Consider the following 26,642-nt stretch of genomic DNA (forward strand, 5'->3'; position numbering starts at 1 on the left):
CGACACTATAATTGACAGCAATTCGCTAATAATGAACGTTCGCAAGAAACGAAATCAGCAAAGAAAATGGTAAAAACTAAAAGAAAATAGACTTGACTATATCTTATCTTTATAATATGGTACTTACCTATGTATACATAGGTCCATGATCATTCAGAGCTATTTTGTGGCCTATGGCCAAATCGTCTCTCTTTTGGATACAGTCGCCTATTGGGGGAGGGACCCCTGATTATTTGGTCGGCGGGCCTGCAAAATATATCGTTTACCCATGTGACTTGCAGCGATTAGAGCGAGCCATGTGAAATTCGTAATCGGGCAAAGACATGCGAATCACCCTGTATATAATATATAAGTACAATTATTATATCGGCAACGGTAGACAAGATGGACTATAGCGGGTCGTCGTCGTACACGTCAAATACGGTTGTGTCCGCAGTGGGTGGGTGGGTGGGTGAGGGGGGCGGTCGTCGACGGCGGAGCGGTCATCGGTGGATCGGTGGGCGGGGATGGGCAAGCAGAGCGCAGTGCGGTAAATACGGTCAAAGGGAGGGTATAACAGGACGGAGACGATAATATAATAATAATATAATATATTATATACCTGTTGCATGCGCGCGTCCGTGTGTGCGTGTGCGCGTGTGTACGAATATCGTGTTCCGTCGAACGGGTTCAACGCCGCGGTACGTACCCCGCGCATGCGCGCCACCGGTTACATCAGACTGGTTTCCCCGCCGCGTTATTATTACTATTATAGTATTTGTCGTATTTCTCTATTCTTTACAGTACTATTATTATTATTATTATTACTATTCTGTTTCTTCTTTTACCACCACCACCGCCGCCGCAACCGCAGAAACCATGATCTTGGCAGTGGTCCGGACACGGTCTTCTACGTGCCCGCGATCTGTACCGCCACGCTGCCACTCGTCAGCCGCCACAACGGTCGCATACACAGCCGACAACCCCCCACCCGTGGACCATCGTCACGCCCCCATCGGTACCGCCGCCGCAACCGCCCGTGAAGTGGAGGGTCTCCGCGCGCCGCCGGCAACGGCTTCGCTGGTTCCCGAGCCAGTTCTTGCTTCTCCGCCGTCGCGTCCGTCAGACGACACGTCCGTCCGACATCTGACGACCGCCGCACAGATTTCACTGACGTACCGTTTGGTCGTCCGTTGCATTATTATTATTATTATTATTAGTAGTAACTTTTGATTTTGGTATTTATTTTTTCGGATAATTATTATTATTGTGTAAATTCGCTCGTTGCGTCTTTTTTATTTTTTTTAGTGCTGTTTTTTTTTTTGTTTTTGTTATTATTTTATACTAACTCTTACAGATTACATTGTATCTGCCGAAATCGTCGTCAAAAGTGTTATCCTAATATATATCACACCGTCCCGCGGATAAAACGATTTATCATTATGAATCTGTTCCGGTGGTGTACGTGCCGCCGACCCGCTCTTTACGCACCTTACCGGCGCGGCTGACAGTGACACTCGTGAACCCCACACTCACGGACGAGACAGTCGATTTTCTTTGCTGATAAACAATTTTTTTTTGCGATTTTTTTTCGTCTCCGTCTTTGAAAGCATATTTGTGTCACCACAGTGACTCTGCCCGTGACCCAGCCACCACGTCAAAATGCCGAAGATTTTCCTCATCAAAAACCGATTGCACCAGCAGCAACAGAAACTGCTGGAAAACCAAAAGGGGAACGCGCACGTTTCCTCCGACCCGCTGGTACAGTCGCTGCAAAACTATCATAACGACCACAATCACCATGACCGGTTACCGTCACCACCGCCGCCGTTCATAAAGCACCACTATCAGCACCATCACCAGCCTGCGCCGCCACCGCCGCCACCTGTACCGATAAGGCATCATTTGCCGCCTCCACCACCGCCACCACCGCCGCCGAAGCAGCAGCCGCAGTCCAAAGTTGTCCAAGAGTCGCCGGTGTCAAAAACGCCTCAAGGTAAGGCCCAGTCTGACATATTTTATTATCATCGTCATAATAGTAATATTATTCGTATACAAAAAATATTGTATGGTCGCGCTAACAATAATATAATATAATTTTTAATAATATATTAAGCTGCAGTACGCATTGTATTAGGTGGTATATATAACGTGATGTATAGGTACGCATGGGGTGCGTATAACACCAGAACAGCTAACCCACAAGCCGATTTTTTCGATACAAATATTTTTGTCTATTATTACTAAATAGTTACGAAATTAATTATTTAATTTAATTATTTAATTTAATTATTAAATCAATTTATTATTTGCCGGTGTCAAAACAAATTATATTGTCCAGCGGGAAATTTTTATTATATACCGTTATAGGGACAGATTTATTATTGGTTTTAAAATATAATTCTATACTATACTCTTATGTAAGTTTAATAAATATTTAATAAAACTACATTTTAAGCTGTTCTGGCACTTATACGCACCTTATATTATATCCATAGCGCAATAATATTGTGATCGGGTTAACGGTGAAGTAGTTTTTCTCCGAACGCACTATTATTATATAGGATTTTTTATAAAACCTACATTTTTTTTTACGATGTAATATTATATACCACCCGCACATGAGATATTCGTGTCCAAGCTCGCACGCTCTAGGAACCATATAGTAATCGATCAGACTTAGATGCGGCGGTTGCTTGTGGCACCACGTATATTTATATATTACATTATATTATATACTTGGAACACGTAGTTTATTATACTACGTAAGTCTACGTATACTGTATACCGTGATCATATTTAACACATTAATAAATTGACTCGTGGCTGGTGCGCATGATCAGCCGCTGTCTGTAGGGAAACTTAAACGCCCGGTACGGTATTTTATATTTTGTAATATTATAGACAGGCATTCCAATAATTGTATTGTAATAATATTATGTAAGTTAGATGCATACCCGTACATGACTATATTTCAATTATAATGAATTTTTCAACTTATTTATTTATATCGACGATCAAATTTTTTTTTGTCCGGACGTATAACGTACTTATTAATAATCGCCAATTCATCGAACGAAAAATGTACGCGCACTATATTATAAGTCAATATAGCTGAAAGAATTCTTCCCAATTATCCAGTCATTATTTCTTTAAATAGGGTTCGTTATTGTTTTATCATAGTTTATATTTATTTGTTTTTAGATAAAAATTCTGTTTTCATTGAATGTAATATAATATACCTACTTATCTCGAATTTCATTCAATTCATTATAATAATTGATTTACTTTTTGTGACTCGTTCGAATTCTTAGCTCCACATTATCGTTTATTGTAGCCTGGTGACGACCACTGTCGTCGACCTGTCATCAACAGATAATATCGGTAAAACAGCTATTATACCTGTATAGGTATTGTAACATTGGCTACCTCGGTTAATTTGTTTTGAATGTTATAAATTATAATGCACATCTGTTGAATGTGTCTGTTGTCGCGGCTATTGAGTCTTACAGAATTATGAAGGGTGCCGAATCTCGCCGTAGTCTTGCTATCTTTGTGTGTCTTCGGACCTGAAATCGGTAAATCTCTGTTTGACCCTAGTTTTATTCATGGCAAGTGGGGTTGTACACTTGTTTGTACATACCTACCTAGTACCTATCTATTTATACCCTTTGTATTATAGTAGGTGAATAATAGTGGCTGATCGCTCCGCGGGCGTTTATAGACAATATTTACGAAGCATGGACTGCTCCCGCAGCGAGCGATTACAATGCGTGCCGGTGAGAAAAATTTACGAAAAAAAAAATTATTTGGCAATTCACATGTAATCCTATTTTGGCCACGCCTTGTGTTTATACTCCTTTTGTGTACCAGTGTTGTTCCAAAAATATGACAAGGATTTTTTCCCTTCACATTTGTATAGGTAGGTACACTATGTAAATATAATGATCACCTAACGCCATCGCAACTTGACGCGACAGGCGGCCAAGAGTCAAAACATGAAATATAATAAGTATAGTAGGTAACTACATATAACAGTAACTTTTATAATGTATTCTATATAAATAAGAAATAACTTTTTTAATTTACCAAAACCAATAATCGATTGTATTTGGTATATTACTTAGCCGATATAGTTATTATAAATTATCTTAATGACTTAAAATATTAATGTATGAATATTTTTAATATAGTTTAAATCATTTTAGGATACGTTTAGTTTGAAACAGTGACCCGTAAGACTAATATTTCTTTTTTAAGAATTCAGAAAATATCATAAAAACCATTTCATTGCTGTTAAATCATTCTCAAATATGATGATGACTTAAATAACAAATTTTATATTTGTACCTATAAATAAATTATTCACTCAACATGACCTACGAATCACGATATAGGTATATGCGAATATATGTTTTAATTTCTTCCTATTTTTGTGAACAGTAATCAAAATATCAAATTTTAAATATTAGTAAAAAATAATACATAATTAACGCTTTAAGAATCTAAAATAAAAATGTAAAATATATAAATAAAATAAAATATTAGTGCCTAAAGCTATAATATGTGTTAATTTCATTCTTGTTGGTATATAGACACATACAAAAAAAGATAATTGCTTATAATAAGTCTGAAAACGTATATAGTCTAGAAAAAAAATGCTTATTTTAATATAAGAAAATCTGACTGGTATTAACTTTTTTCCATCGTGTTTCTGCGGTTCGAAAATCGCTCATTAGTTTTAGCCAACGCCAACAACATAATATACAGTTGTACATCATTATTTTCGGAAACTATAAAAGAAAGTTTACCGCAAAATCAGTAATACGCATTCGTGTCATAAAATCGCTACCTTTAGCATATAAGTATGGAACGGGATTAAAGCAGATGTTGTTAAGCAAATGACTTACAATTTCCTTCTACAGATAAAAACCTGTTGTTCGGTCCCTAGATATAAATAATATATTATAATGTGTTGTATAGTGTGCCGATATAGACATACATTCGTAGGATATCTCGGTGGTAATATAAAGAATTATTTTTTGGCAAAACACGTGTGAAAAACGTGTAAAACAATTCAACCCATATAACTTATTCGAACAAACGGGAAAAAACTTTTAGAAAAAAGAAAACCGTATTTCATGCAATTAACAATAATTTATAGTTTACATCTCACTTCAATATTATACCAGACAATAATGACGATAATGTAAATCGTTCGTTTCCGCATTACAGATATATTATAAAGTGCGTATATATAATAATATGCAGTAAACCTATATAATTTATCAATGATAAATATTATATAGTCGCCTCGAGAATAATTATCATCATCGCATCATCGTCGTCGTCATCATCATCATTATTCTCGGGCTTGCGTTGTGTTCTGTTTCTCGTCAACGGAAAAACCGGTTTTCTCACATTCCCGTTACCCCTCCGCGGACGGCGCCGTCAATCTGATCGCGGACCCCGATCACCGCTTTCCGGCACAGCATCTCCTCCGCCACGCCATCGCGGCATATATATGATCAGAACTCGCCGAATACGACTTTTCGCGGGGCTTTCGGTTTCCGCGACGGTCCCTGCGGCGACGGGGAGTAGACTTAACGGTAGAGAAACGAAAATTACGTCGGAATCGGAATACTGCTATATGCAAATAATAAAAAATGTATACATTGTGTACAACTCCCACCGAGAACGCGCGAGTGTACGGAAAAATAATGAGAATTAAAAAATAATGCAAAAAAAAACCAAATAAAAAACAAGGTCAATTTCGTTTCGCTTCACGGGTCGTCATTAACGCGCGGGTTCAACGTTCTGGAAGACGCTCGGTTGGTCAGCAAACTGGCACAATGCGTTCCGACAATTTGCCCGGGTACACACACACATATATATATATATATATATATACGATAATTACCGACGTCGCGAAGTCGCGGTGGCGTGTCTTTCGGATTTTTTTCCTTCTTCGTCTTCCTTCCATTCGATTTTTTCGCTCGTTTTACACGCCTTCGTGATTTTTCCCATGGTATTATATAGTTATATAGGTACCTCTCTCCGGCCGCTATATAATATTATATACCCACTGTACGCGCAGTCGTCCATTGTTCCGCCGTTTTCTTCTGCTGCGGTTTTTCCGTCCTGCGTACGTCGTGCGATGTACATTATTTTATTCGCACGGAAACCGCTGTTCGGAAACCTCAACTATCTGTACGACGACGATATTATTATAATACGCCTACTGCGTGTGTACCTGTGGGTACCGCACAGCTCGAACTCGGTGTTATCGAACTTTGCACCGGGTATGCGGTATACGGACGATTGAGCGCGAAACGTTCTCGAGACCAATCGCGGACCTTTCGGGATTATGATAATAACATATATATAATATATATACATATTCAATAGTATAGATCATTATGACATTGTCTTGAAATAATTTTACTGGTTGCGCGCAAGGTCGCAAAATACAACAACAGTGTAGGTATGCGTGTGTGTGTGCGCATACGATTTAGATAACACAAATTGCGTATTGTTTTTTTCTCTCCTCTTGCAAGAACGTCGACGTCGACTTATTCATTATTATGTATTATAGACGAGACGGGTCTGAATAGGTTGAATCGAAATTAAATTTTACGTAACGGTTTGCCAACCACCTTCACATAACTCGCACTGCGCCGAATACGATATTATAACAGTGTTGTACGTGTGTTGGATTTGGAGGTTTTGTCTCCGTCGTCGTCGTCGTCGCCATACATTGTATTATTAATAATTCATGGTCGCGTAAGGCCTTGCTGCAGGGGAATCGAATTTGCGCGGTAGGTACACTTCCGGAAACGCGCGGCGCGGACACAAGTTGGCGCAACGGTTTCAAGCCTAAAATCGCGGCAAACACCTGCGTTTTATTTGTAACCACGGTTATGTGCACGGCCATTGATGGTTTAGGTGTATAATAATATAATACTGTATAATATTATATAATATTGTGTTATTCTCGAACGGTAATAAATATTTTTTTATCGTGACCATTTACATTATCATTGTTGAAAATCATACGTATTCGTCGAAATTGTTTTTCGAAAAATATCTCATGAATGGCTTTTACAATAAAAACCGTTCCCCTTCGGACCCTTTTTATTACCACCGCTCACGTATCCCAAATAAGAGAAAATGAAATATTATACACGATATAATCATATTGTTCGGAGGGTGCAACAGCATTCTTTATACTCTTCCACTATATATACGCGCACTCACTCACTCTCTCTTTTTCACTCACTCCCTTTCTCTTCAGTATATATATATCGTTCCTTCGAAGGGTGACTACCACTCATAACAGGTGAACACTGCCTAAGTTACAGGTGCCCAAAATCAGTGCTTCTATTGTCAGTGGTTCTCATGGTGTTTTCTAAATTGATCAAGGATGAATAGTCGGCGCATATTTTAACGACATCGTATTGTCTCCTTAATATTCCCCTTTTGTATTGCGCACCATAAAAATAAGTTGTGTTTTGTATCCACCACCTTTCCACTACCTATGCATAGTGTGTATGCCATATGTAAATCTCACCATAATTATCAGTTCACAGACCGTGATTTTATATTTTAAATCCATAAACACAGCATCACGAATATAATATTATAATATAAATAAAAAACATGTATATTATTGTTCACTTCGTGGAAGGTTAAGAAAAAAATATCTTAGTGAAACAATTATGTATTAGTACTCATCAAGTACCTACCTAGAAGTGCAAATAGCTTAACAGAAATGTCTTTGTATTTATTGGTGAATTTATTTATTTTATTTTACAACTTGATACGTTATTTTTAAATATTTTTAACAAGGTTAATTTACTCATTTTAAAATCATAACGTGACACTTTAAATGCGTTGACTTCATTATAATATGAGATCGGACTTTATAATGATACTATCTGAATATACCGGCTTCGACCGTGTGCAGTTTTTACCAGAAATTCCAGTATGGTGTATACGCTATATATGTGTATCTCGGTTTGAATGTATATCGGTTTTAATGTATCCCAGACAAATCGTCGCCAGTGTACCTATAGCGGATAGCTTCATGAAATACTTCGGCCTATAGACGGGCAACCGCAAGTCGTAGATTGGATTTAGTACCTACTTGGTTTTTTTTAATGTGGTTTAAACTACTTACTCACTCAAATTTTCTGATATCTTTAAAAACAATCTCTGAGATTTTCGTCAAATTCAATTGAGTAAATTTTGAGTAGGTACCTATATAAGCTACACACACATACATTTGATTTTAAAATATAGTTTCTTTAATCGAGGCCATGTAAACCCGATGCATGTTGTACCTGATCTGCTTGATTAATGGCAACCATACAAAAAAAATTGTTATTCAACTGTGAATCTCAATACCCCCGTTTCAATTTTAGTACCTCTTTAAACTGTGAATACCGGAAAATCCTTTATTATTGCACATCTAGATTATCAGAGTATAACCACTATTCTAAATTTCAAGTTCATATAATATATGTTTTGTAGTTTTGAGATGTATTGATAAGTGGTATTTATAGTTTTTATGTAATATATTGATAACCTTAATAATAAATAAAACAATATTGTTGTACGGTGGTATATTTTTATTTTGGTTTTTAATTAAATTTTAATTTCATAAATCTACAATAACTATTTTGTATTATTGTATAAACTATTGAAACTAACTTGAAGTCTTGAACTAGTAGTATTTTTTAATTAGGTGCAACATGCATTCTTACCGTGCATTTTATGAAAGATTTCATTTAAAAATATATTGCACCTATATAGGTGTATGTTCTTTAAAAGTTGAAATCTCTCCCGTTAAAATCGACTGTAACGGAAATCGTGAAAAGTGTTGCTGCAATAATTAGGCACTGCAAAAACTAAACACAAGCTTTCCTTTCAGCTATAGCTGATGATTATTCATAATAAAACTATTAAACCGTTTAATTGTTTATTTATTTTTTCCAAATTATCGAACGTTCCGAAGCGCAAAACTTATAATTGTAATGACGAGTACGGCTTTCACGCGCAAACCGTATGGGCGGTAATGAATAATAAAAAAATTAATGAATAATTAATAACATATTTTAATCTTGAGCTACAAACGCGTTTATACATTAACGGTTTGTACGTAAATGGTAAGTGTATCTACTACCTACCTATATAATAATATATGAACACCGAGGTCTTGCGCACACCGTTCACCTCGACAAACGGGATATGATCACATCAATCGTATTGTCGACAAAAGTATAATATTAGTAAAATAATGCGAGTAACGCCAGTGGGCATTTTAAGAGATTATTGTTACGGCGTAAAAATTTTCATCGACTTTCCATCGACACAATACTATTTATTATTAACATATTTATATATTTTCCCACTTCGTGACGTATTGAGTTTAATTTAAAAGAAATAAATAAATACCCGTACCTCTGTGCCAGTGTACCCTAAACCCGGTAAATTGTATCATACTACAACTGCGCAGAACATCGATACCGCGATATAATTTAAAGTATGTGACGGTATGATAATAATATGATACAACCTGCATAATAATAGATTATAGGTGACAGAAATCGTCAAGTGCGCCTACTAAACCCGCATCCGTCCTGTACAACACTACGAGTACTGCGGCAGGTATAATAATAGTTGTATGATCATCGTCCCACCGCAATTATTATAATCGTCGTTGAATTCGACCGGACGATTTTGGCGAAAATCGCATAGCAAAAATTGATTATACAACCGTATAATAATAATAATAATGTTATGGCTGACGTTATAAAATGATTGACCGCACTTGCACGCGAATACACGGGAAACGAGCTTGCCCCACCACCTCCACCGGAACAATCACTGCCGTGTCGGCGATGTGGCAAAAAAACGATGGCGGCTTCGGAGGAGCGGCGAGCGAGGAGAAGTATAGCGGCGGCGTGTACCGACGAACCGTACACAGCCACAGACGCAGCTCACACGACGTATATAAAATACGTTCTGAATATCACTGTTATAGCCGGCGGATTTCTTTTGTTTCCCCGCCCCGCCACCGTACATTATACATTTATTTATCCGTTTTTTTTTATATACATATAAAACGCTGTCCGTCGATCTCTACAATGTATATATATATATATATATAATAGGTTCTGCGGCCGTTAGCCGACGGTCTACTGTATATAATAATATTATAGTGGCATCGGTTCGTAATGAACCTGAAACGAGTTTTACCTTGAAGTCTATCGAGGTGTGCCGGACAAAAACCTGACTGTACACGACTATTATACATAGATATATGTATCGAGAGAGAGAGAGAGAGAGACCTCCGAACCGACCAATGCCACGACGACATATACTATTTTTATTTTTTATATATATACCGTCGCGTTCTTTTGACTGCCTCGTCGGACGTGCGTCATAATACAATAATAATAATTTAATATCGGGCCCCAATCACCAAAATCACAACATTACGTAAACTGCAGTTATGAGACAGCGCCCTTCGTCGTGTCGCGACAAGTAGGTACACGCCTGTTGCGGCAACACACGTCGATATTTGGTTCCCGGTATTTTCGCGGGAAAGCGGTTTTCAAACTGTGGCACCGGCGGGCCACGAAGAACCTATACGCGGAGAAAATATAATATAGAAAATAATTCGTAACGAAATACCGTCGATGTCCACGCAGTGGTGTGATAACAGCGCAAGTTCGGGCTCGGGCAATAAACGACAGTAATAATAATAATATATGGACATGACACGACATCGCGACTGGTGCGGAGCGGCGGCGTCTCGAGGACAGACCGGCGAGCGTTTATATATAATAATATTATATATTATTATATACACTTAGAGACGCGTATTATACGCGTTATATCATATACCTCTCTACCTATAGACGGTTACGTTTTTTCTCAAAAAAAAAATATATATATAAAAATCGTTATAAATAACAGAATCCTTTATCCGGTTATAATATGCGTCCGTTGTTGCGGCCGAGGCCGTCGCCGTTCGGTGTCCTTTGGCGCGCCCGCCCACCCTGCCACGCGCCCATTGCCGCCACGGCCCGTACTGCTAGCGGTTATATTCGTCTATACGTATATATAGGTATGTAGGTACTTATGTTATATATTATTGTGTGTATAATATTATGCTGCCGCAGACAGGACAATGGCACTGAAAATTTACGGCCGAAAACTATTTATAATAATATGAATAATAATATAATATGTTTTATATTTTATTCATGACGCATTTTGTATTATTCCACTTTATAAAAAAAATCGCAGATTACTCACAGGAAAAAAAATGTATAAACCATACTATTTGTCTATATTTCAATAGACGAGTTTTTAATGTTTTTATACATTATAGCGGTACACACATAGGTTCTTATAATGCACGTTTGCTCTCGGCAGATAACGGGCGGCGTCTAAATAGGTATAAACATTACATACCGACGTGTTGCGAGGCGGGATCGTAGGTTTTATAATAATTTTCCTACGTCTCTGATCGTCGTACAAAGTTCGTTTGTCCGAGTAGGATCACCGCCCACCGCGTCATAGTGAAATGTAGACAAAACATTTTCTCGGATCGAAGAAAAATTACACGAAAATATAATATTCATTTGAGCAGTTCCAAGTCGCGTTACTATTACAGTATCACTACAAGATTTATAGATAGGCACATTACTTGTATAATATTATGTATCACACCCATGCCGTGATTATGTAATTCGACGCAATAGACAAATATCACACACCGAAAACGGTTGTCGACATTTTTATTTTTTACTTAGGTATTTACCGGCGACCCATAAAAAACACACACGACTGTATAGGTACGCGTCGCGCCTACGGCATCGTCCGGCTCGTCGTTTTGTCGCCTGGCCACATTATATATTATACTCATACACAATATCATGTACATCACAATACGTAGTGTGTGTGTGTGTGTGTGTGTGTGTGTGACGGCGACGAGTACCGTTATAATACGCGGCCGCTCGTCGTGCCCGGCGGAAGAGAAGAAGAGTGTGTCGTTCGCCATTATGATTTCGTAGTACAATAATAATAACGCAATGCATAATGCGTGTACGGTTTTTTTTTTTTTTTGTTTTATTTTACCCTCTCTCGCAAGACGTCCCACGCCGGTCAAAAAACAAAAAACGTAATATATTTTACGAAATGAATAATATACACAATCGCGACGACATACCCATAGCGTCACAGACGTAGTACCTACGCGCGACTTACGGTGACTATTGCAATAATAATATTAAAATATTTAACATGATAATATTATACGGGCGAGTAACACCCACATTCATTTACTATTCCGTATCCGTCGTCGGACGGAATATACCGTACCTACGGTGTCGGCCAAAATCCGTCCAAGGTCGGTATTTTAAAAAATAAATATTTTTCGGGGTTCTCGACTGCGGATAGCAGCGCCGTTGTGTGCAAGCAATACAGTATTAACATTAAATCGTTGTATAATATACGCACACGTGTCCCGTAAAACGTATGTACCTAATAATAGGTATAGGTACGAAATATTCGCACTCAAGTCACGTAGGTATATATCGTCGATTGTGTCGTCCCGATTGGCCGCGGTGGCTGGCGTACGGCGGCGGTGGTGGTGGTGGTTTGATTTCGTATAGTGATAAAATTTAAATTACACGCGTGTACGTTATACACATATACACACACACACACACACACACATATATATATTTATAGCTAAGCACCGTCTCTCTGCAGCAGCGCGCACGCCGCCGTCGGAGTATGATATTTTGTCCTTGGGAGATTTTAACGACCGACCATTATGTTGTAGCTGGCGCAGACGTGAACTTTGCCTTGAACTTGGTTAATGATTTGAAATTCAGCAAGTATTTCGCACGGTTATACCTATACACACATATATAATAGCGTCATGTATTGTGTACGCGTATATTATTATGATCGTACACACACACACACACACGCGTATACACACACAAACTCGCTCTCCTACACACACACACACTTACACACTCACACACAAAAGTACGTGTACACGTTTCGATGGTGTATAAAATAAAAAATAAAACGAGTTTTGCCAGTCACGCTATAAGATTTGTTCACACAAGCCACGCGCATCGTCGGCGGCATTGATTCGGATACACATATAGAGGTAGTCGTGAAAAAGCGGCGAACTGCAGCCGGTGTGATGCCTGCTGTATACCTGCCTATATATATTATTGTAATATTGTTGTAAACGTAACGAAATTCAATGGCCGCGAAAATCTGATTTAATTGGTTACCGCTGAAAATTGTACGCTTTTTGCTCTTTCTGGTGTGTTGAATTGAAATAAAAAAAAAAAAAAAAAAAACGCGACCGTCACCATTACGGTGAATAATCTCCGAGGTAAATGTTGCGGGTCGGACACAGCTATATTATTAATATATATACATAAATAATTATTGTATTATAGTGTTTTATGTGCAGGCAACGGCCGAGTGCAACGACATTGATCGTTACGGTCGGCCGCGGTGGCTGGTTGGACGGTTTTTTCCGTTTACCTTCCGTACCCAATACTTTACACCGGAACGGCGTTTATATAGATATATACGTGTACGTCGGTACTCGTAGATGACCCAGAATACTTCATTATACTATAGAGTTTTCTCGTGAAACGCGTCCAAGTCGAACGACGCCGATTCGAATCGATGTATTATAATATACTATTATTGTTTTTATAGGCATTTGGTATACCCATCATAATATCATATTACCTGTACATTTGAGAGTTTCGATATTGAAATACTGCGTTGTGAACGCAGCCTTATTTCTTGACAATCCGGTTAGAACCGTTCGTCCGGTACTCGTGACGCGGCCAACTATCATATTATTATTATATTATACCGTGTGTTTATTTTATACTGCACGTCCTACTTAAATCGTGGCTCGTCTCTACGCAGAGGCTGCCGCGGTTTATCACGAAAGTTCACAAGACTTTGATGCACGTAAAAACTTAAGTTTCGATATGGAAACTGCGGCATACATTTCATTGTAAACGCGATGACCATATTGTATGCGTAATGACGTGGTTTAAAATACCACGAACGTTTTTTTCAACAACACATTTTTTACCCTATTGTCAAACGCATGGATTGGTATCTGTGACCATTAAACGTAATGAGTTGGGGTGACGACTGTTGAACAGCAATAAAACTCGGCCTTGTACGTCGCGCGTTGTTCTTTTTATTTGTCCCGTTTTGTTTGTGCTGTCTGACTACACAAAGACTGCTGGTCAAATACTGTTACAACGGCGATGTGAATTATGGTTTTATTGTAGTCAACAAGGGGTTCGTCGGTAACCCTTTTATAACTAACATGCAAGGCGGTTGTTTATTTTGGGGCAACCACGACCTTGTTGCTGTGTCGGTGCGGCATATAACAATTATCCTTGGACTGGAGACAAACAACAGTCTGGCAGTGGGTTAAAGGGTTTAGGGCGTCGCGCGTTACGTATATGTTTGTTATGTTTAAAAAGGGATATCGAATATGACACGGTATACAGGTGTTTGTAACAAAAGACCAACCATACGAATGACAATCGGGTTAATTTTGGTTAGGCAAATTGTACCGTGCAGTGCTCTATTGTACGTTTAAACTAATTTTTATTTTTGTATTACAGAGAAAAATGTCGCCAAGAAAGATCTACTGCAGGACGATGATGAAGAGGTCGACCGGGTTAAAGGTTTGGAGCGAGAATCACGAAATAGAGCAGAGTCTCCAAACCACCGAGTTAGTCCGACGGTGTCTATTGAGGCTCCTACGCCGATAATATGTCCGCCGTCACCTGACTGGAACCCACCGCCAAAAAGGCGATTCATATCCACGTCAGATGGCGATAATATACCATACGGTAGTAAAGATAGCTTGCAGGTAACTCATCGGCAATGTGAACCACCCTCTATCAAAGTCGAAGAGGAAGCTGTGACTAGCCCGGAGGTTGAACCAAAGTTGCCACCACCACCACCACCACCACCAGCAGTACCAGTAGCACCAAAATGTCACCAGGTGTCCGTCATACAAAGAACACCAGCAGCCGTCAAATCACCACCCGTTTGTCCAAAAAGACCATTAACACAGTCTCCAAGCACTGTCGTGGAACCCGAACAAGACGCACCTATCGATTATCATGTGCCCAAAAAGGAAGCAGATTTGGACTTGGACATTGTTCGAGCCATCAAGAATAAATTCACTATTACGTTACGAGGACAGTTGGTTTCAGCACCAAATGGTATTATCACTGCCGCTGCAGGCCGTGGAAGGAGCAGTGGTGGTCAACAAGGGGGAGGCGGTGGAGGAGGTACAAACGGTGGCAGTACCAACTCTAGTTCAAACCGCGGCTCGTCATTGCATTCGTACACACTTGGTGGCGGCGGAGGTGGTGGTCCCACTGGCCTCTTGGGCAGTGGCGGCGGGGGAGGTGGCATGGCCCCAGGTGGTGGCGGCATGAACCCTGGCGGCAACGGCAAGCATTTCGGTGGACCAAATAGTCCTGTGTCGCTGCCGCCCTTCCACGAGAGCCTTATAAAATCGGGCGGAAATTGCTATTCCGCCCAATACAACAATCAATATCATTTGATGATGACCGATCAATTATGTTTCAATAACAACGACACGGGTCAAAATCCTGTGGCTGGTGGTGGTGGTCCTTTCTCCATTGGATTGGAAGGTCCACCGAAACAATATTCAATGTTACAAAATGCCTCTTCGCTAGGCATAGACATTAAAGAGGACGATTGTGAAGATCTATCAAGCTACGTAAAGGAAACTAACGGTTTCGACACGTTGATGGCTGATTCTGAAAATGGCACATCCAACGATCCTTTGCAGTTCACTGCTACTCTTACTTTCGCGGGTCCCACGGACCCCGACTTCTTGGACAGCCTTAACGACGCCGCTGAATTGTTCTTCAAAGAGGTAAGTTTATATGAACATACAATTTTTTTTGGTTTCTTAAAATAACATAATTATATTATGCGTACAACCGTACTTACAATGTATTATGATTAATAATATTAAAAGTGCATTATCAGTATTTTAATATATTTTTTTTAGCCCCAAGAGTGCATTCCTCCTTCACTCGTCGAACAACCTCTACATATGTTCAATGAACATAGAAACGGGTTTCCTGAATCACAACCAGAGAAGCGCAATTATCTACAGCAGGTGAACAACAACAATAACGGACAGCCAGTAGCATGCAGAAATAACTATGGAAGTTATGATATATCAAAAGACAGATTATCACAAAGCAGTTTCGAAGACTCCAACCAACAACTGCAACAGTTACAAATACAAGTGCAATTACAACAACCACAAAACGTAGACGTAAGCATACCATTAGTCTAACTTCCACAACCACTTGCAATGTATCCAAATCGTTTCAACTTTTCATTGTTTTAGGCTTGTGGACAGATGATGTTGTCACCGGGTTTATCGTCGCTAGAGATGGACTCAAACACCAGCATGTCGGCTCCGTCACCTGCTAGCGTTAGTATGGATGGTACTATGTCTTCACTAACGCCACCGCCTCAAAATGGCAAAGATTCCAGTAACTCCGCTTTGGATGTCAGAGTACTGCAACATAGGGTGAGAAAGACCACCCCACCTGTAGGGAAACCAAAATATTCTTCTTTCTCCAGTAAATCGATGGCAAAAGTACATATTGTTCTTTGATATATTTCTTTATTCCCTAAAATCACCCAGAACCCATTGTGTGTACTCATTCTCAATTATTATTTACAGCTCGGACTTCCTAATGACTTGCCATTCGAGTTTGTCAACGGTGGCCATGGCATCAAGAATCCATTAGCCAATCACGATACTCTACCACCACCGCCGCCATCAATGCTAATTAGAACACCAGAACCAGAGAGGAGCAATACTTTAGTAGCTCCTGCAACAATCGTATCAGTAAATTCTACTCCAGAACCAGTCGAAACATCCAAAAACGGTTCAAAGTTCTGTTGCAACCTGTGTTCCAAGACGTTCAACCTACAACGTTTGTTAAACAGACACATGAAATGTCACAGTGACGTCAAACGATACCTATGTACGTTTTGCGGAAAGGGTTTCAATGACACGTTTGACTTGAAACGACACACTAGAACACACACTGGTACGTTCATGGTGTATTTAAAAATATGCAATCAATAACGAGTCTAGGATTTATGATATTAAGGTTCCATATTATTTTAAATTGTTAAATAAATAAAGATGGTTAATTTAATTTTTTGAACAAAAAACAATTTACTTATAAAGTTTTATGTTATAACTTAAAATTAATAATACTTTACAATTTTATATATTGACTATAATTTAAAATCGATGATAATATTATTTGTAATATCAGATTTTAACCAGTAGCCACCTAGAGATTTATAATGTAAATTTTTAAAGGGTAATTACTTTGTAAAAAATGCATACTGTTTTAAATTAATTTAATTTTGTCATGCAAACAAAATCAATAAACATTCAGATATTTAAAAATCTGTTAAACTCGTTTAGTTTTGCAAATAAAATCAACAGTAACCACATGAATTAATAAGTTTTTTCAATCAACAGGTGTCCGGCCTTACAAGTGCAATCTCTGTGAGAAATCGTTCACCCAACGTTGTTCACTCGAATCTCACTGCTTGAAAGTGCACGGCGTACATCATCAGTATGCTTACAAAGAGAGAAGAACAAAGGTACGTACATTCTTGAAATTCTGTCATAATAATATTACATTATTATGCATTTATGCCAGTCATAAATTAAGTACATGTCATAAGGTATTTAACGTATATGGTTTTCATTACAGATGTACGTTTGCGAAGAATGTGGACACACCACCAATGAACCAGAAGTGCACTACATTCATCTCAAAGAGAAACACCCGTACAGTCCGGCGCTGCTCAAGTTCTATGACAAGAGACACTTCAAGTTCACAAACTCCAACTTTGCCAACATGTTGCTTCAAGTACGCACCTAATATTGGGCTGATTGCAATCATATTGCTAGACTGACCAAAATGTTAATCTATTTTAACAAATATTTTTAAGTACTTACACTACGTAGAACTTAATTTTTTTTTTAATAACAATTTATGCTGTATCATTGTCGTTTGATTTTCTAAAAAAAAGGTTATAGGAAATAATTTTGAGTAGAAAATACGACAAAATATCCCCGCTTAAATATCTCTTACAGTTTTGTAACGTCTCAATATTGAAAAATCTTTTTGTATACAATTTAAAACCCATTTTACCGATTTGACTCTTTATAGTATTTTAAGTTTTGAAGTAGGCCTTTTAGTTATTATTATAGTTGGCCAATAACGTATGTGTGGTTCTTAGCATAGAAATCTTTGAAAGTCCGCACTAATTTTATGTCAAGGTCTCTGTACTTTTTTCGATTTTAACTCTCCTTGATGGATATGGGTTTTTGTTGATAAATCTATGAACATTTATTAAATGTATTTAAGTTAAAATACAAATTGAATAATAATAACAGTAGTAGAAGTACTTCTTGTACAACTAATACTGTTCTTTATTATACAATAATAACATATTTTATAACAATTCAAATCCGTATTAAATTATATTATTATTTTTAAGTTATACCCTTATAAATATAAAGATAAAGATAAATGTTTGTAGAAACATTTTAGTTATCTTTAACACCAAATCCACAAGACTGTTATAATCGAATACTAGGTATTGTAACAGTAGACACTGAGATAGGTACTTGTTAGTACTCACTTTTAAAACACCCAATCTAATCTTTAATATTTTATATTTTTCCTGAAAAAATTGTTTTGATTTATGAACAAAAGAAGAAAAATATTGGCCTAAAAATTAGCCGGACTAAATTTTTTATGTGAATTATATTGGTCGATATAGACGTAATTTCTTCGATCTTCGAATAGCATTAAAAATTATTTCTGTAGCAAGAAATAGAACATCTAATAGTTAATTGTTCGGCGTATTTCAATCATACATGTGGGAGAATTAAATTGTATTTGAAAGATTTGTTCTTAAATTTAATCCGTACCAATTTATATAAAACAATTAAATTAATTTCAAAAACATTTTAAAATTAATCGTAGAGGTTTTTAAGCGAGTTCTATAAATAATAAAAATTAATAATTAATGGTCGTTGCATAATCACTTCGCATTAACAATTGTATGCTTTGCGGTATTTTTAAGCAGTGCAAAACACGTAGACAGTAGTGTAATTATCAGAAAAATGACTAACCAACTATTCATTATCTCATAAAATTGTATAACATAAGTGCATGGGCGGATATTCGGTTACATCGTGGATGGCTTGATATGTATAATTAACATGGAACCATTGATAAGCTTCAATTCATTGGACTTTATGAGTGGAATTAATAAATTCTAGTGGGCATAGCCCTCGTCCCCACATGCTTCCCAATATCCGCCGATTATAAGGTGATGGTGATTTGGTGGTTTAGATGTACATGATCTACTGTGGTTGAAATATAAACTTACGAACCCAATTCCATATATCTATGGACAAGAATTCATAGATTAAATAGTTATTTTCTCAAAATAAAATGAATATGATTTCAGCATCATTAAGGATTATTCCTATCAGTCAGTCACAGTCGTAAACCATACCTTTTATAATGACTCTACAAAGTTGTTTTGCCTACTCTTATTATGAAAAACAATAACGTAAAAACGCAAAAACTTGTCTATGTTAGACGTATGGTTGGGTACCCAAAATGTCCGATAAATTCAAACAAATTTAATCACTAGTTCTATGCTGGTCTGGATCTAAAAGTCGTATCTGTATATGATATAATGTGTATAATTAGTGGTATATTTGGTGTATAATTCATGTGTAATTAGAAATGTATGGTTATTAACAAGACCCATTAGGTATTTATTGTACATCTAATATATGGCACGTACAAAGGGGGCAAAGCGGCCCCTTAGCCTGTTCTGGATCCACGCCTGTTTCTATCCAATTTCATCTAATTTATTTCTTCACATAGCTGAAACGTTCAACAAAGTACACGTACCTACCTTATATATCTATAAAAACGAATGCAAAATATATTTGTATTTTAATAACATTATTTTCTTTCTAAATAACGTTTGTTTTTTTTGCTACAAAATTTTAAAAATAGCGTGTAGTTACCGATTGTAGCATTGTTGTATTTATATTAGTGCCCTCACATATACATATCATCCGGAAACTTTTTGGTTAGGCCTTAATCTACTCCCCTGCCGATCTTATTCTAGTACCGATCAATCATTACGGAAAATGGGTCAACTCGTAAAATAGACTATCAATTAAATATTTAAATGGTTTGGTTTACGCACTGTGGTATTCATCATTATTTTTCTCGTCCCCACCAACTATATTTAACTAAAGTAGTGATACACTCATACTCTCTTGCATGAAAATATTATCACATATTATTCAATAATACCTAATATTATAAGTTTGTATGATATTACAGTGACATCTTCTTGATGTAAAAGTATCGGTCAGGTCAGGTAAATCTGTCCACCGAGCTTTAGGATCTTCACGCAAAAATTCAACTCACCCCATTTAAACTATTACACAAAATTGCACATACGTCTGATTATAAATTACATAGTTTTGCATTTGAAAAACGTCATTATGATCAAACTGATTTTCACTTATTATACAGTTATACCAATTATGTCCTCTGACAAAATAAAATGTCCTTTAAAGCCCATGAAACGTATATTGAAAAATGTAAATCCATGAAAACATTTAGTACTTAGGCTACTAAAACTATAGTAGGTAACTACAACATACATCATTATATTACACTAAAATATTCAATTTAAGTTCTAAGTAATTTCCGTGTTACATTCTGAGTATTATATTTTACGCGTCCCACTAAGACATTTTCGGTGGTAATATTGTCGGTTCGATCATCGAGAGCGTGATTACAATTTACAAGTTTCTATAGAATATTCGTCAATTTCACTAAGAGTGCTTGGATGAAAAGAGTTCAAATCGTTATATTTTATTATTATAACAGAGTTACGGTAAACCGTAATGGCATCATTTGTGCGTGTAAGTCATATTATTCGGATTAGTAGGCGACTACAGCTGTAGTCGTGACATTCGTTCCATCTGTGATTTTTATAATTTATTATTATTCAAAGAGGTTTATTTTATTTATTCATACAGCATTTCAAAGAGTTAGGTTAACTTAATATGGACAGAGATATTAGTATCGGTGATATTCTGATTTTAAAAAACGTGATGGAACTATTAGATATGTACCACTCACGTCCAGTCCTTTTAAATATTTATCGGAAGTGTGTTGAAAGTTGTTTGAATGAGAGTATAATATATGTAAGTCAGACTCGACACGTCGTTCAGTCGTTGATATTGTTGTTTTCTAATAGAAATGTTGATATTATAATATAACATTGTGTGTTGTTGGGATTTTGTAAATAATCATTACTATATTGTTAAATGTAGATTTAATTTTAGATTTAAGTAGTATTTATTAGACACACTCACACATGCGCACTCACATATTTATAAATAATATACACTTTTACTATGTATATTGTGCTTAGTTTATAATGTTAGCTTTAAGAAATTATATTAGGTACAAAGGTGATACAGATCAATATAGTGTGATTTGTATTATTATTTATTAACAGTAATCATTATGGTCGTAATTATCATAATTTTACTACAACGGGCGATTTAGGCAATTGTTATTTTTTAAATATTTTTTTTTTTTACTTTTATAATCAACGACAGTTGTAATACAGTATTACACCTATCCGAACATCGGTGTTTTAAAATTTCATATGCTTCGAATGAAAATTATTTTCTTTTTGAAACCTTTCTGCGAAGTATTTCGGATATTATTTTGATGTATCGGACTGCAGTACCTATAATAATACGGTCGTATTATAATATATTAATAGAATCCAATGTATCGGAAGGTCGACTGTATTACGCTGAATGCACATATTTTTATATATTGACAAATTGTGTACATAAACTTACTGTAAAGCAATATTAATTTAGGTATACCTAGACTATTACAGTTTCTTAATTTTTGATGGTGGAATTCCTAGTTACACAAATTTCATTATAAACGAAACGAAGCTTGTATATATAAATATAATAAAGAAAAAAAGTACCTCATACCAAAAGTCTTCTAAAATATCGTCTTGATGGCCGTAGTGATGAGCATAAAAATGTTGACGCGACGCTGAAAGGTGACGAGCAGGTACCCACGGGGCCCGTGAAATCATTTAGATTACAACTGTTGAGGACCTCGAAAGGCTTCATCCCAAAGAGTTTATAACCCGCGAAGGACCAATTAAACATTGATGTACAGGTCTAACGATTAACGGCACTGCTTGTGGTATATGGGCTCTCATTAGACAATAATATATATTATGATATAAATAGCGTGTAAATAAAATTATATATAGTTGTTTTTTTTTAAATATATTGACGAATAGGATTGTGTAGAGTAATATTATGTAGTATTTAAAATAAATCACTTTCGGGTCGGGTAGTGATATCCTAAAACATTTTTTTTACCTCAGTGGATGGAAATAAATTATTTATATATCATGTTAAAATATACGATAGTTATTTAAGTACGATTAAAGTCTAAAAAGTATAAAAAAAATTTTAAAAAAAAATTGGGAAAGGAATTCAATATTTTTTTTCTTTAGTATTAGATACTTAAGTGTATTATTATATATTTATATATAATACTATAAACATAAGCCTGTGATACATTTAAACTTATTCTTATACACGTCCTAACTGTATTAATTGTATTATTATTATTATTATTATTATTATTATTATATTATTATTATTAATTATTATTATTATCATTAAATTATTATTATTATTATTATTATTATTATTATTATTATTATTATTATTATTATTATTATTATTATTACTGTCTTAACATTAAGTAAACAATATTATTTAGTTTGTAGGACATTTTTACATTTTTACGTTGTACTTTTTAAGTTATTTTAATAATATACATTTTTATAAAAATATATACATTTATACACTATTACTATTATTTTTTTTTTTTTTATCAACCATCAAACAAAGTTCTATATATAAATTAACGTAACGTTATTACTCTTCTTATAAACTATAATCATGGCAAAACTACCACAGCAAATATGTGGAACTATCCTCAACCTCAAAATGTATGCCTAAGAATTTTTGTTCATAATATGTTAACAAAAATCGGGGGTCAAAAAAGTGTACCTACCCAAAAGTTCAAGTTATATACTAGAACTTGAACAATAATTTTAATAGTATATTATAGTCGACAGTAAAATAGACAGGATGTGTATACCTATATGATTAAGATTTATTTATTTTTAAATTTTAGCTACAAACAATGTTAACAAAAAACACTATTATAATTGGCTGATCAGATATTTGTTGTAAAATATTGTGTTGTTTTTATCCCTCGTACACTGTATCACAATCCTTATTCGCAAAGGTAATAATTACAAGTATAGATAGGTAGTACCTAACTAGGTTAGTATTTACGTATAACGTATTAGGAATGAACTTGTGATGTTAATGTCAAACTGACAAGATTCGGCTACGTTTTAATATTAGTTATATTTTAAATATTCATTTATAATTGGATATCAAATACATCATTATAATAACAAAATAATGTTATTGTACCAACGCATTTTACTTAATATAAGCATATGCTGTCAATGGTTTAGGTAAATACTTATATTATATATAATATTATTATAGAACATTTCTATAGGTAATATCATTAGCATTAATATATTTTTTCTACCTGTTAATACATAATACAAAGTACGAAGGTGCAAAAAAAAAATTATGGTTTCTTAAGTAAAATAAGAACTTTAGATGTAAGCACGACAAAAGTGAATTGTTGATTGGTGATCATTGTTGTTGGTATTGAATTCGTGTTTATCTTTTTTTCCACTGAGAAAAATGAATAAATACATGTAGGACATACTATAGACGTATTATACTGTCTTAAGTAATAAATGAGAAGATAAATAATCGTAGTACGTATGATTGTGTTGCATTGTTTAAATCTTTTTGTAGTGTGTTCAGTTTTGTCACGATAAGTGGATAGCAAAAACCTTTTCAGCTGTGTGATGTAATATGAAAACTTTTGAAGTATAAACATTTCTTTAGGATATGTTTGTACAGTTTTACAAATTTGAACTCTTAGTGGTAGCGATACAATTATTGATCTTAAATTTTGATGGTATAATATGTTTTGTCCATGAACACATTTTGTGGGTTGAAGAAATGGTTAAAACCAAAAGTGTCATAATAATAATATGTACAATACATATAACTGCTTTTGTTAGGAAATCTGGCACACTCTCTACTTTATAGAAGTAATTTTAGTGTGATTTTCAGTTGGTATCATCTTTGAGCGATTTGTGTGAAACTATAGGAAACATTGACAGAAAATAAAAGTTTATATACCTATATGGACTGCTACTGTAAAGTAGTTTCCAAACTTTTGTTGCGTAATTTGGGCACAATGATAGGATTAAAAAATTTAAAAAAGTTATTGCATATTGGTAATTTTCTGTATTACGACGTATGCGTCACACGACACCCAGCCCCATCCTCCAAAAAATGAAAACTACACAGTTAGATTTTTACGAAAAAAAAAACGAAGTAGGTAGTTGGTATATAATATATTATAATAATCCATACCCACATACAGATAATGACGGCGAATGATTCTACAACAATATTATATCCTAAGTCCTTACTAATAATATATAACAATATGATGTCCCTATGGGCTACCTAAATTCCTAATAACATAATATCTACTTGTACGCTTGATATTGAAATCGCTGTGAAAATGAAATGAAATTAACATTTTTTTTTTTTTTGTTTGTTTCCGTACAGTGATGACTGATTCTACTATTCCCTTTAATATAACGGCACAGAACACTGTGCACACAGAAGATCCACACATCATGGACATCGCCTGCCCAGAGTTGTGGCTGCCCTCGAATCCTTCCCTCCTCACCAGCTGACCATTCGACGGTTAAAATCGCGTTACTCGCCATGGATACACAATGTAGTCGGTATAATGTTTGCCCGGGATCCGATGTCTGATGTCATCTGCCGTTCAGATGTTGCAGAAACACGCCCGCCGCCGCGAATCCGGAAAACGTTTCCGGCCATATATAATATGTATTTACTGCAGATATTTTATTATTATAACCAGACGGGCATTGTGTGATATATGTATAGTATACCTATACAATATACATCATATACCCACAACCGCGGTATAGACCATAAATATTTAAGACGGCGGCACACGCGCAAAGTGCTTGGAGCTGAAAATGGTTCGCTCCGTGAAACCAGCTTATGCCAAGGCCATATATGGTGTATTATGGTCCTCATTCAGGAGAACAATGGACTGTCATAATGTCGACGGTTTGACATGTTGAAATTAAACGATATTTTTTCTAAAAAATAATCACGCAAAATTTAAAATAAAATATTATCTAGATACCTAATGTGTAAAATATGTATATTGCAAATAGACTGTGTATAATTGTATATACTTAAAATTATAAAATTTTCAAATATATATTAATGTGTATGTATTATTATAACAGGTACCTAACCAATTGTTTTTTTATTTTTTATTTGTTTGGTTGTAAATATTATCAGTGGCGTGCCCAGGAATTTTCAAAGGGTGGGGGGATGTTTTATGTAGTAATCAGGGTTGAGATAACCGAAAAAACAACTAGTAGATATAGTAGGTACAAGTACACTAGTCGACTGTGTTAATGTAATATATATACCTAACGCTTTCCACATTCATTCGATGATAATCGCAGCCGTAAAAGACAAAAAAGGGGCCCATCAAAATTAGCACCTAACAAAAGTTTAAAAATAAAAACAAATACCTAATACGATAAATGATGCGTCAGTGCGTTCATGACCCGTGTAGTAGTCGGTCTATTTTACTGAATCTATTTACTTTTAAAATTATAGAATAATCAAAAAACTTTGATTAAAAAATGGGTCAAAACTCAAAAAGTCCAGAAATGGCACAATAATCTAAAAAAAATCTCTAAATATGTTTAATTTCAGTTCTCTGAATTATGAAATAAATTTTAAGCTTACTCTGTTATGTTCTAAACATATTATAAGAAATATGAGAATGCCACAAAATCCCAACCCTGATAAAAATACATTTAAATGAAAATAATTGTGGTGCTAGAACCAAAGACACAAATAAGGGGATTTAAGGGACAATGGGGTGGGATATAACCTCTAACCTCACCCCCCTAGACACGCTACTGCATATTATATAAGATATAAGCTATAAGATATCATATACATATTACATAATATGAGTAAATAATATAGTTTATATTATATATCCTACATTGCCTTATATTTTCTTTTGCTATGTCATTGATTTCCATTTCCCATTACTCCCTATAAAAAACCATCGAAAAACTATGATCAAACGTACAATAAGGAGCAGTAATTAAAGGAAGCTTGCCAGCTTATTAGTTATTAG

The 26,642-nt window shown here is 35.6% G+C and overlaps 1 protein-coding gene across 5 annotated transcripts; it reads left to right on the forward strand.

Moving 5' to 3' along the window:
• Positions 1-1,062: 1,062 nt before the first annotated feature.
• On the forward strand, positions 1,063-25,737 carry LOC100161874 (transcriptional regulator ovo). Of its 5 annotated transcripts, none has more exons than XR_003838759.1 (8): positions 1,063-1,975; positions 14,685-15,979; positions 16,118-16,390; positions 16,466-16,720; positions 16,808-17,180; positions 17,627-17,751; positions 17,865-22,299; positions 22,366-22,709. XR_003838759.1 is itself a non-coding variant. In XM_003244198.4 (8 exons), the coding sequence occupies exons 1-8, from the start codon at positions 1,642-1,644 to the stop codon at positions 25,001-25,003; spliced, it is 2,817 nt and encodes a 938-aa protein (XP_003244246.1). In that variant the 5' UTR covers positions 1,064-1,641; the 3' UTR covers positions 25,004-25,737. The 5 variants fall into 5 exon arrangements, 4 of the variants coding, with proteins under 4 accessions (XP_008182658.1, XP_008182660.1, XP_003244246.1 ...); XM_003244198.4 differs by lacking the exon at positions 22,366-22,709 and adding an exon at positions 25,001-25,737 and having other exon boundaries at positions 1,064-1,975; positions 17,865-18,023; XM_001949545.5 differs by lacking the exon at positions 22,366-22,709 and adding an exon at positions 25,001-25,737 and having other exon boundaries at positions 1,064-1,975; positions 16,466-16,651; positions 17,865-18,023.
• Positions 25,738-26,642: the final 905 nt, after the last annotated feature.

Source organism: Acyrthosiphon pisum, chromosome X (genome assembly GCF_005508785.2).
Source record: "Acyrthosiphon pisum isolate AL4f chromosome X, pea_aphid_22Mar2018_4r6ur, whole genome shotgun sequence".
NCBI lineage: Eukaryota > Metazoa > Arthropoda > Insecta > Hemiptera > Aphididae > Acyrthosiphon > Acyrthosiphon pisum.

Coding starts and splice junctions, on each gene's coding strand:
- LOC100161874 (XM_008184436.3), top strand. CDS start 1,642: ATGCCGAAGATTTTCCTCATCAAAAACCGATTGCACCAGCAGCAACAG. Junction 17,181..17,626: donor ACACACTAGAACACACACTG/GTACGTTCATGG, acceptor TTCAATCAACAG/GTGTCCGGCCTTACAAGTGC. Junction 17,752..17,864: donor ACAAAGAGAGAAGAACAAAG/GTACGTACATTC, acceptor TTTTCATTACAG/ATGTACGTTTGCGAAGAATG.